This window comes from Lactuca virosa, chromosome 9 (genome assembly GCF_052849685.1).
Source record: "Lactuca virosa cultivar CGN04683 chromosome 9, Lactuca_virosa_CGN04683_v6, whole genome shotgun sequence".
Taxonomy (NCBI): Eukaryota; Viridiplantae; Streptophyta; class Magnoliopsida; order Asterales; family Asteraceae; genus Lactuca; species Lactuca virosa.
In genome coordinates, this window is record NC_136434.1 from 174,650,278 (window position 1) to 174,662,951 (window position 12,674).

Consider the following 12,674-nt stretch of genomic DNA (forward strand, 5'->3'; position numbering starts at 1 on the left):
TATATATATATATATATATATATATATATATGTGTGTGTTTTATTCAAATATTCATTTGTGAATATGTATGTTATATTCATATATGAATAGAACATAATTTGATGTCATCTATACAATATTCAAATATGAATACAACAAACTTATATATGTTCTATTCACATATGAATATAACATACATATTCATATGTGAATAAAAAACATGAATATATATGTTTTATTCAAATATTCATTTGTGAATATGTATGTTATATTCACATATGAATAGAACATAATTTGATGTCATATATACATTATTCAAATATGAATAAAACAAAAATGACTTATATATGTTCTATTCACATATGAATATAACATACATATTCATATGTGAATAAAAAACATGAATATATATGTTTTATTCAAATATTCATTTGTGAATATCAAACTCATTTATCTTCTACTTGCTATTGAATGAAGGTAAGAAGACTAACATTTTCGATAAAGATTCACCAACAATGAGAGAAACACGATCAATGCAGAAAAATCAAAAAGGTATAAAATACATATCATATCTTTTATATCTCTGTTATAATTTATAAATAACTTATATATCCCACCTATAATTTTCTTCTATTAACATATGAATAATTCAATCTGTATATGTTTTATATTAAAAAAAACTATTGAATTATTGTATTCATATATGAATAAATATATGGCTTAGCTTTGTTTGTATTCAAAAGCTAATCATATGTGAATGGAAACAAGTATTCATACCTTTATGTTGTTTTGTTTTGGAACAACATAAATATGTATACATCTGTTATATTCATTTATGAATAACTTATATATCTCAGCTATAATTTTCTTCTATTAACATATGAATAATTCAATCACAATCTAGATATGTTTTATAGTAAAAAACTATTGAATTCTTATATTCATATGATAATAAATGTATATGGCTTAGCTTTGTTTGTATTCAAAAGCTAATCTTTATTGAAACAATTATTCATACATTTATGTTCATATGTGAATATATAAATATATAACTGTTATCTTCATTTATTCATTTATGAATATAAAATATTTTCTTTGTAAAATGTATTCCAAAATTATTTATATTCTACTCGCTAATTCATGAAGGTAAGAAGATTTGTATTTCTGATAAAGACACCACAACAATGATAGAAACATATTTGAAGAGGAAAAATGCAAAAGGTACAAAATTCCTATCATATCTAATATATTCATATATGAATAAAATTGTATATACTAGTTATATTTTTGTAATAAATAAATATTAATAAATCAACGAGCATATATCATATTCATATATCAATAACTTATTCAAATATTATATGTTTTCATTTACCAGATAAAAAAGAAACAAAAACACCAAAGAAAAGAAAGCATCAAAGCAGAAAAATTCCATCAAAAAGGAAAACTCCTGAAAAACGACAACTACATGATTCAGAATCAGATTTTGAAAGTAGTCGTCCATCGAAGAAGGCAAAAAAAAGGAGTCACCAATCAAGAAAGAGATTAAAAAACAAGTGGTAAAGGAATTTTACTCGATGAAAAACAGATGTTCACCAGAGGCATTACTATCTATAATCCTTGGGTTGAGCAAAAAACAAAAAAAGTGTGTAAGATCCATGGGTTTTGGAAGTTTGCTAAAAATGAAAATCACAGATATACCACTGAAGCTGGGATTTTATATTCTTCAAAAATTTGATTATGAGAGAATGTTGATAGATGTTGAAGGAAATGAACTGAAAGTAACATCACAATCTGTTCATGACATGTTGGGCATTCCAATAGGTGGAACCATACTTACACAACTGGATCAATGGCCTAGAGATGATACTAGTTATGATGAATGGAAGCAACAGTTTCAAGAAGGATCAATCATCCGATTGAATGCGATCAAAAAAGTTATCGTTAGTACCACAGAAGCTGATTTCAATTTCAAATTGAACTTCTTAGTTCTTTTTGTCAACACATTTTGTGAGTCAACATCAATGGGAAGATTCAACCCGTTTCCTTTGAGTTATATTTCAAGAAAAATAGATATCAGCAACATAGATTGGTGCAGCTATGTTTTGGACTGTCTTGTCAGAACAAAGAACCCATACATACCATACTCAGAAAACAGCTACTTTGTTGGACCTTCAGCTTTCTTGGTGGTAAGTTATTATAATGTTTATACTCAATTTTTAATAATATTAATTATTCATAACTGAATATCACATATTCATATATAAATAAGAAAAATACACTTGTTCACATGTAATTCTTTACATTACTTATTCATATATGAATAAGTAAAAAATAATATTACTTGTTCATATATGAATATATATATATATATATATATATATATATATATATATATATATATATATATATATTCATGTATGAATAAGTAATGGTTTGAATTACTTATTCATATATGAATATCAATTAGTTATCATTTATGTGCAGTTGTTCTATGCTGATAACATCTACTCAGAAGCTTTAACAGTAACACGCAAACGTCCAACAATTTGTTATTGGAGTTCAGATAAGATTAGATATCGAGAGACATTTGAACACGAAGAAGGTAGATTTGGACTTGGAGAATTAAATGAAGAATTTGTTAATGAACAAGATGAAGGAGATACAGATCTTGAAGACAGTGATTCCGATAAAGATGAATATCATTATGTTGAGGTAATTAGTTTGAACATGTTAATAATATATGATTACATTAAATTCTTATATTAATCTATAATCATACTTCTTTTTATTACATAGGCATATGAATCAAAAATATCTAAAATGTTTAATAGTTTTGAGAGGATGAAGGAAAAGCTGAATTCAAATCTCAATGATGCGATAACAAAGTTCCCTGAAAATGAAAGTTTTAGGATTTTCAAAAAAAATATGACAAATATAATTGTTGGAGAAAAAACTGAAAGCACAACACTTTTTGAATTTCCAAGTAATGAAACTGGAGTTGAAGGTATCAATTTGACACCAATAATGGGTCAAAAAACAAATGATCAAAAAGAAAATGAAGATGAAGAAGGAAATCGTGAAGAAGAAAATGATAATGATGGAAGTCAACCGGAAGTGGATTACTTGCTTGATTCAAATGAAGCAGAGAATAAAGCAATAAAGAATGATGGAGATAAGAATCAAAAAGAAGGTGAAACTGAAGTAAAAGAGAAAGATGGAAAGAACAACGAAAATGACAATGATGAAGAAAAAAAAGATGATGATGCTGAAGAAACAAATAATCATGAAGAGACTATTCAACAAACTGAAAATGAAAATTTGTTGGATAAAGTTGTTGACAACATTGTGGATAATATCCTTGGAACTGGATTTTCAAGTTTAAATAGTCAAGAAGATGAAATCTGGAATGACCCTGAAATGAAAACTATTTTGGATAATATTGATATAGGTAAATTTTGTCTTACTTTTATTTTAAAAAAATATATAAAAATATTAATACACAATAACAATTTTGTTTATTAAATTTTGACCAGGGTCACAAATGACTAGAAGTAAAACTAATACTCTGATCAGTCAAGTTATTCAAGGTATGTTACTATCAACCTATTATTTATTCACTAATTCATTAATTAATTATATTTAATAAATAACATTAAATGGATCTTGCAGAAAAGAAAAAATCAGAAGGTGTACATAAACAAGAAAAAGAAGTTGAAAAAAGAAAGGGAGATGATACAGGTAAATGAATGATTTAAAATATATTACAATATTTATTGATTTTTTTAATAACATTGTTTATTCATAAGTGAATAATACGCTATATAAATGAGTAAAAAATGTAAAATATTCATATATGATGTATATGTTTCAGGTAAGGAAAACTCTGAACATGGAAATAAATGAGGAGCAGAAGCTAAGAACACGAAAGATGCAAGTGAAGATAAACAAACAAAAATTGAGAAAGGAAATGCAGAAGATAGAAGTAAATAGTTGATTCACTAATAAATGAATATAATAAGTTTTATTATTCACAAATAAATAACACAATATACGAATAAATACAAAATATAGTATTACTTATTCATAAATAATGGTATGCATTACTTATTTATAAATGAATACATTACTTATTCACAAATGAATTACTTAATCAAATTTCTTTATCTTTCAGGAAAGAAAAAGTCAGAAAATGAAAACAAAAAAGGACAAAAAGCTGACAAGACAAAAGGAAATGAAGGAGGTAACAATTTGTAAAAACATTTCAAAATATAAAAAAATATTATAATTAACTTACAATTATTTATATGATAAATCTCCTGACATGCAGATACTCATCCAAGTTTTAGTCTAGGTCTTTGTCAAGATCCAGATCAAACTTCAAGTAAAAAATCTAATGAATCTTCACCAAAAAAACCACTTACAAAGAAACAAATCAAAGACGACCATCACAAGGTTGTTATCAGATTAGCAAACAAAAGTGTTCTTAATCCAAAACCAATCTCTGTAGCAATTCCTACTGACATAGGACCATCAAAGCATGATCTGGATGAACCAAGAGAGAAGAAGCTTGCCGATGCTTTCAAATCACCTTTCAAATGCAGAATAATGACACAAAACCTAAACCGACACATCAGGTGAGTATTGTCTGTGAGTGGTTGTTCAACTTGCAAGGGAATACATCGTAAGTAACTTTATTTTATAGACATTCATATATGATTATTATATAAATAATAATGTATGACATTTTGATTATATATTTGCAGAGATGTGGTTTTCCAGACAAAATATAGTCAGATAACAGAAAGAGCAATTATGGAAAGTCTATATGCAAGCACAGAGATTTTTGGAGAAGTTTTAGACACTTGGGCTGATTTACTTAACCACCAAGAACTGGAAAGGGATTTTGGAAATTCACCATACAGACTCTTCTTGAAAGTTGCAGTTTCTGTAAGTTTATGTTCTAACCTTAATTTCTTCTTTATTGATAAATGAATACACCAATATGATGTATTCATTTATGAATATTATATTTTTTTACAACTGAAATTCACATATGATTATACCAATATGATGTATTCTTTAATATAATTATGTATATTCAACTGAAATTCACATATGATTATGTATTCATCTTTGAATAAAAAAATCAAAAATAAATATCTTTAGTATATACTCATGATTATTATACCAACATGATATATTCATTTATGATTAACAATTTACTAATCCTTTAAAATTATATTGGTTACAAACTGTTTATCTAACTTCAACAATGTCTGATGAAAGAAAGTATGAAAAATTCAAGGAGCAATTTCATGACAGTACCGATGGGTACAAAAAAAATCTTGAACATAAAAGATATTGACATGGTATGTTAATTAAACTTGTTTTTTTATATATATTTTATCAACAAAATACTTACCATTATATACATAAAAATAGGTATTCTTTCCAATTGTTAGAAGTGCTCACATTTTTGTGATTGTCATCAACTTAAAGAAACCATCAATTGAAATTCTAGAAAACAGTGCAGTTGAGGGGGATTATGAAGGGAAATACAGAGTACTATTGAAACCTTTGGTATGTACCCAATTCACAACAACATAAAAGAACCAATTTATTACATATCTAACTTTTATTTTATTTAATTATCAGAAAAAATTGTTTGTGATATGCTTTAAAGAAATAAACCATCCAAGAGCAAATGCAATCTCAAAAGAAAGTATCACACCCCCACGACTTGAAATGTCATGGAGAACAGTTAAAAACAAAGTTGATTGTGGGGTTTTTGCAATGAGACATATGGAGACCTGTATGGGACAACCACTCTCAAAGTGGAAACCAGGTCTTCATAAAGAAAGTGCAATTCAACAAACTACTTTAGAGATGCTCAGGCAAAGGTATGCACACCGAATGCTAACTTCTGAAATTAACATGTTGAAGGCTAATGTGTTGGATCTTGCTGAAAAATATCAAAAAGTTGAATTCAAAGTGCGTACTGATCATGCATACAAGGCTATGCAAACAATTCAAAAAAGGTTAAAAGAATATTGATGATTGCTTGTGATGAAGTGTGATGCTATAGAATAGTTTGTGTTGAAGATGAATGAATTTGAAGTACATGTAAGATGATTCTGCGAAACAAGTTTTAGATGGTTTGTTAAATGTTATTGAACATCGTTTAAATAGTTTGTGAAATGCTTATGAACATATTTTATTATCTTGTGTTGAATGATTATGTAATAGAAACAAGTTTGCTTATTTCTGTCATTTTTTTATATTCAAATATTTTTAAAGTTTATTTCTGTTTATTCATAAATGAATACGAATATGATATATTCATTTATGATTAAGTTAGGAGTAATATGTCAGTATAACAAAGTTCATATATGAATATAACAAATTTCAGATATGAATATAACTTATTTATTAGTAGAAACAAGTTAGCTTATTTCTGTCATTTTTTTATATTCAAATATTTTCAAAGTTTATTTCTCTTTATTCATAAATGAATACGAATATGATATACTCATTTATGATTAAGTTAGGAGTAATATGTTAGTATAACAAAGTTCAGATATGAACATAAAAAATTTCAGATATGAATATAACTTATTTATTAGTATAACAAAGTTCACATATTTGTATTCATTTATACTAGTTTTCAATTTTATTTAAGTTTATTCATAATTGAATACCAACATTGTATATTCATTCACCTTTAATATGTAAATAATAACATCTTCAATGATAAATGAATCCACACATTATGTATTCATTTATGAATAATTTACAAATAATATGTGTATTTCACATATAAATTTACCATATCAATATAACTTATTTAATATAACTAATTTAAAAAACAAATATGATATATTCATTTTAAAAGAACATATATTTCAAATATCAATTTACCATATCAATATAAATGATTATTATTCATACATGAATATTATTGTTTATGGTTATTATATGCATATATTCATAAATGAATAAAACCAAAAAACATAAAAAAAAACCCAAAATGTCTTTTGTTGATTGAGCAGCTGCAATTCTTACTGGACATGTACGTACATTGTGAGGAACTCGTTTTCCACATCCTGAACATATTCTATGTTCTTTTTTAGAATTTTCATATACTACTTCACCTGCACTTGGAATTCTTTTCTTGATTCCAAAACCTTTATTGCTTTGAACTTGAGGAACATGAATATTAATCTCTTTTGGAATAGGAATAGAAACACCCATAAGCTTGCATACGACTTTACCATCCGTCTTGCTTTTCAATCCAGCAGATGTATAATCACTCTCACTCTCAAATTCATACAACAACATCTGTTGTTTCTCAGTAAACAAAGCCAATTTCTTTTTGTCATCTCTTACAATATTCAAACATGATTCAAAATTATAATATGAATCATTGACTAGCTTCACATTCTCACAATCCCCTGAATCAGATTGAAGAGAACTAAAACGATAATTTATTGATATCACATCCTTTCTCCATCTTTTCAGAATGTACCTTTCAGGAATTTCTTTCACACCACATCTCATCATTATTGTAAAAGCATGTCTGCATAAAACACCCATACGCTTGAAATGTTCACAACTGCAATTTATTTCTTTCTCTTCAGCTTTTATTCCAACCTGATAAAAAACATAATAAAAAGAACAAATTATTGAAATCGTCCCTATGGTTTAGTTAAAATTACACGTTTGGTCCCTAACTTTTGTTTTGCACTCGGACCGTCCTTACTGTTTGATTTTGTTGCGTTGTTAGTCCCTCATAAACATAAAAAGACTATAATGCCCTTTATGTTTTCTTTTTCATTTTTTTTATTTTTTTAGTTATTATTTATTAACTTAAAGGTGTATTAATATAATAGGTTCCACCGTTACCACCACCTGTTGATGTTAACCACCACCAACTACCATCAGAAACCCACCAGCCACCAGAAACTACCACCGGTGACCGCTAGCCACCACTTGCCCACTCCTTACTCACACCTCCGATAACAACCATTCCCCTTTACTAACAACATTTATAGACATATAAACCCATTCCTATCATTACAACCAGGCAACAGTCATCACCATCACCACCCACTTATTCTTACACCACCACCATTCACCTATTCCGACAACACCACCCGCCTATTCAGGTCGCCCACATCATCGATTTCATCAAGTTACACCCCATTTACCTCCAGCAACCTTTATGTTCGTTCACCTCCTACAACAACCATCATTTACCTCCTACAACCACAATCAATCACCACCGGGACCAAAATCAAAATCAAAGCAAAGCCAAAATCAAATCCCAGAAATCAAAACCAGACCAAGATCAAATCCCAAAATTAAAACCTATCCAAAGTCAAATCCTGAAATCAAAACATAAAACGTAAAACCTATCCAAAGTCAAATCCGATGGCGACGGCGAGTTTAGAATTTGTAGATTTTGGGAGGAGGTGGCTCCGACGGGGAGTTGAGGTGAAGATCAGAGCTTTAGGGTTGAGTTTAGGGGGAAAGAGGTATGGCTTGAACTACGATGGCCAATGGCTTCTAGTTGTAGAAGGGAAGGAGTCGACTGGGGTGGGACCCAACTTTTTTAATAATATCTAAAATAGTTTTATGAAATAATCTTTAATATCCTTTTAAATATAAATAAAATATGGTAAGGGTATAATAGTCTTTTTATGTCTACTAGTGACCAAATGCGTAATTTTAACTAAACCATAGGGACGAAAATCATAACAAAAAGAAACTATAAGGATGGTCCGAGTGCAAAACAAAAGTTAGGGACCAAATGCATAATTTTAACTAAACCATAGGGACGATTTCAGTAATTTGTTCTAATAAAAATATGAAAAAACAATTTAAACAAAGATTAAACATTTACATTCATATACTCATATATGAACAATCATATGTAAGTATTGATATATGAATATATATAAACATTACATTTTTCATAAAAAAAACTATTAAATTACCTTAAATTCATTTTTAAATTCGCTTTTAGTGTTGTTGTGTTGCACAATATAAACTTCCCACCCATCTTCAATACCAACATACGAGTATGTACAAAAAAAAACTTGCTTTATATATTTCCTTTTGCACCTCAAAAAATAATGTACTTGTATAAACCTTTGATGCTTGTAGTTCTATTTCTCAAGGTGTTTGCATTTTATATGATGCTTTCTTTGATGCCTTATCAAGCTCTCGTTGAGTATTCCTTTGCTTTTGAATGGCAGTGTCGTAATTCATCATGAAATTCAAAAGTAAATTACCACTTTCTGAGTAGGTATTAAAGAATGAATTCATACTCTCTGACCTCGACGTAGTCTTCATCAAACCACACATTGCAATATCATTAAAATATCCAGGTATCCATGAATCACGTTTTGTAAACATGTCTTTGTACCATCCCGTGTCTTCCAGATTGAATTCATTCATAAGCAAACCCCATTTCACCTCAAATACATCAGGTTTCATATTAATGTCCCAAACAAGCTTCGAGAATCTTTTTCTAAAGTCTGTGTTCGTAGATAAATCATCTGATATCTGTATTAAAACAAAAATAATATATACTTCTATATTTATTCATAAATGAATAAATATGAATAAGTAAAATATCAATAAATATTCATAAATGAATAAGCTAATATTTGAAAAAATTAGTATATTCATCTATGAATAACTAAATATTATGTAACATATTTGAAATATATTAAAATAATACCTTGTTTTTCAACTTCTTCATTATATGCCACATACATAATCGGTGCTTTGAATTAGGAAAAACATTCTCAATAGCTTGTTTTATTGCTGCATCTTGATCGGTTAAAACAAGTGTTGGTTCTTTCCCATGAGTTTTAAGAAACGCTTTAAGCAACCAAGAGTAGGACTCAATGCTTTCATTGCTTAGCAAACCCGCTCCAACAATAACTGGTTTTTTATGATGGTCAATAGCAGTAAATGGAACAAAAACCATTCGATACCTAACACACAAAAAAAAGTGTTCATTTTTTGATGTATTCATAAGTAAAAATAAAAATATTCATCTATCGATACAATTACGGTATATTGTTAGAATAATTTCAACAATAAAAACTGAACATGAAACGTAAAACTTAAAATATTCATATATGAATAAGCAATAAAAAAGTAGATAGAATAACTTACTTGTTTGTTCGAAAAGTCGCATCAAACGAAATAACATCACCAAATTCAGCATAATATGTCTTCTCCATTTTATCAGCCCAAAACATACATTCCAAAACATCATCTTGACAGTTAAACTCAAATGAGTAATTTGGATAGTGAGATTGACGATCATTCATTGTGTTTACTATCATTTGAGCATCTTTATAACCTATAACCCTGTTGATATCTCTCCTTAAATTTTTATAGTCAACTACTTTGGGCTTTACAAATTCATACCCACCTCTCAGACTTGCTCTCAACTTATGAGCCATAGTTGGGCCTATTTTTGATGTGGAAGCACACACTATAAACTCTTTTTCTGAATATGACATTTGCCTCGCTTTTTTCAAATCACTTCTCTTCTCAAGTGGATGGTTGTGAAATTCATCAAACTGAAAAACTTTATTATCTGGAGTTCTATACACAGATTCAAATATAATCTTTGCTTGACAACCAATAACTCTTGAATTTGAATTTCGTTTCCTCCTAACACCACTTGTACCCAATGTGTCACAAGATTTCTTTTTTTGTTTACCACCACGATTACATGTAACATGTTTCTTCTTTATAATCTTGTTATCAAACATTGACACGTGCTCAGTCTCACATCAAAACCACCAATTTCAGCATACTCAGAATACATTTTGATGGCCAACTTTAATGATTTGAAGATTAAACCTTTAAATGGAATAAGTTGAACAGGTACATCTGGCTTATAGACATGTTCTCCAATTATATCACCACAATATTGCGCATCATGTACTGAACTCGAAGATTCACCACCTAAAAAATATTAAATCTAAATCAATATAATAATGCATGAATAAAACAATCATATATGAATACATGAAATTCATATGAATAAAACAAAAAACAATGTTTATTAATGGATTAATAAAACATTCATATATGAATACATAAAATTCATGAGGATTCAAAATATATAAAATAAACATAACTTATTCATATATGAATAAAACGAAAATACAATTATCACACGTTTATTCATATATGAATAAGACAACAATTTATTCATATTAACATATTCGTATGTCAATAAATGATAATCAACAAAATTAAAAAAAACAAAATAATTCAATAACTAATACCTTCAAAAAATGAGTTCTCAACATCTTCTTCTTCACTCTCACACATAGAAGAATACAAATCACCATCAATAACACTAGAATTCGACATAATAAACCAAATTATCTATATAAATAAACAAAAACAATCTTAATATCGAATATATCTCACAAAAAAAGTCGTAAATATGAAAACCTGGTTAATTTCGAACATATCTCACCTCAACGTACAAAATATATGAAATAAACTTAAATCAGCTCGATCAGATGATGTAATTAAGCAATCTCTCTCAGTTCAGAGCGTAAAAACTACAACGATATATCCGATTGAAAATTAAATCAACTCCGATTTGAAATAAATATTTCAAACTACATAACAAAAATCCGATGAAATAACTCAAATACATATTCGAAACTTGATAATCTTGATAATGAACTCCGATTAAACAACTCCAAAACGAAAATAATACGCGTAATTCAAAACAAATTATATAAAGCAATAATCTTGCTAATGAACTCCGATATATCCGATTCAAACGATATACATACCTGATCAAATCGGAAACTAAATACGAAGAAGAAAACTGAAACACAGATGCGAAACTTCACGATTAATGGAAAAAATCTGTATAATTGTTAACCAGTTATATAAAGAAACAAATCTTGATAATGAATTCATCATATCCGATTAAATGAGCTAAAGATATTAATAAATTGGAAACTGATAACAACGAACAGGTAAGTTCTATATAAAAACGTTGCTAATTTACAAAGATACCCTTAATGAAATGGACACGCGCATTTTTTTAAGGTGAAGATGTTAGATAAATGATTGGCTGAGAATGATTCCCCCATTCTCAACCTTTTTTATTTTCTCAATAGTACTTACCTATATATATATATATATATATATATATATATATATATATATATATAGATGTAGGTTCAAATGTTTCTCACATCTATTGTGTGCTAGAATGCATCAATATGATTTTAGTATTAATTATATGTATATTAAATGCTATCCATACTTATAACTCATTTTTATGGAAACCAATTAAATTCGTCATTAATGTCAACAATAATATTCTTTCAGAAGGAATTCATATTTAGAAGAATGAGAGTGTATTCCAGCAGAATGAGAGTGTATTCTAGTAGAATACACTCTCGTTCTTCATATTTCATGCAACTTTATTGTATTTTAAGTGAGTGACTCCTGAAACAAAATACGAACTCATATATAAAAACCTAGATGCGAATTCATTCTGAAAGAATGTTATTGCTGACATTAATGACAGATTTAATTAGTTTCCATATAAGAGAATTATAATTATGAATATCATTTAATATCTATATTTATTTAATTAAATAATTATTTAATTTACTGAATTTCTATT

The 12,674-nt window shown here is 27.9% G+C and overlaps 1 protein-coding gene across 1 annotated transcript; it reads right to left on the bottom strand.

Moving 5' to 3' along the window:
- Positions 1-6,241: 6,241 nt before the first annotated feature.
- Positions 6,242-12,079, bottom strand: LOC145140037 (protein FAR1-RELATED SEQUENCE 5-like). Its single transcript, XM_079073657.1, has 9 exons — positions 12,048-12,079; positions 11,827-11,902; positions 11,302-11,404; positions 10,800-10,975; positions 10,172-10,713; positions 9,729-9,987; positions 9,197-9,550; positions 7,061-7,633; positions 6,242-6,247 (listed from the first exon to the last, which is right to left on the bottom strand). Exons 1-9 carry the CDS (start codon positions 12,077-12,079, stop codon positions 6,242-6,244), a joined length of 2,121 nt encoding a protein of 706 aa, XP_078929783.1.
- Positions 12,080-12,674: the final 595 nt, after the last annotated feature.

Bases quoted from the DNA above. Each gene is read 5' to 3' on its own strand.
- LOC145140037 (XM_079073657.1), bottom strand. From the start codon at position 12,079: ATGCGCGTGTCCATTTCATTAAGGGTATCTTT. The intron at 11,903-12,047 runs GTAAATTAGCAA...ACAATTATACAG, and splicing joins ATTTCATTAAGGGTATCTTT to ATTTTTTCCATTAATCGTGA. The intron at 10,714-10,799 runs GTGAGACTGAGC...AAACAAAAAAAG, and splicing joins CTGAAATTGGTGGTTTTGAT to AAATCTTGTGACACATTGGG.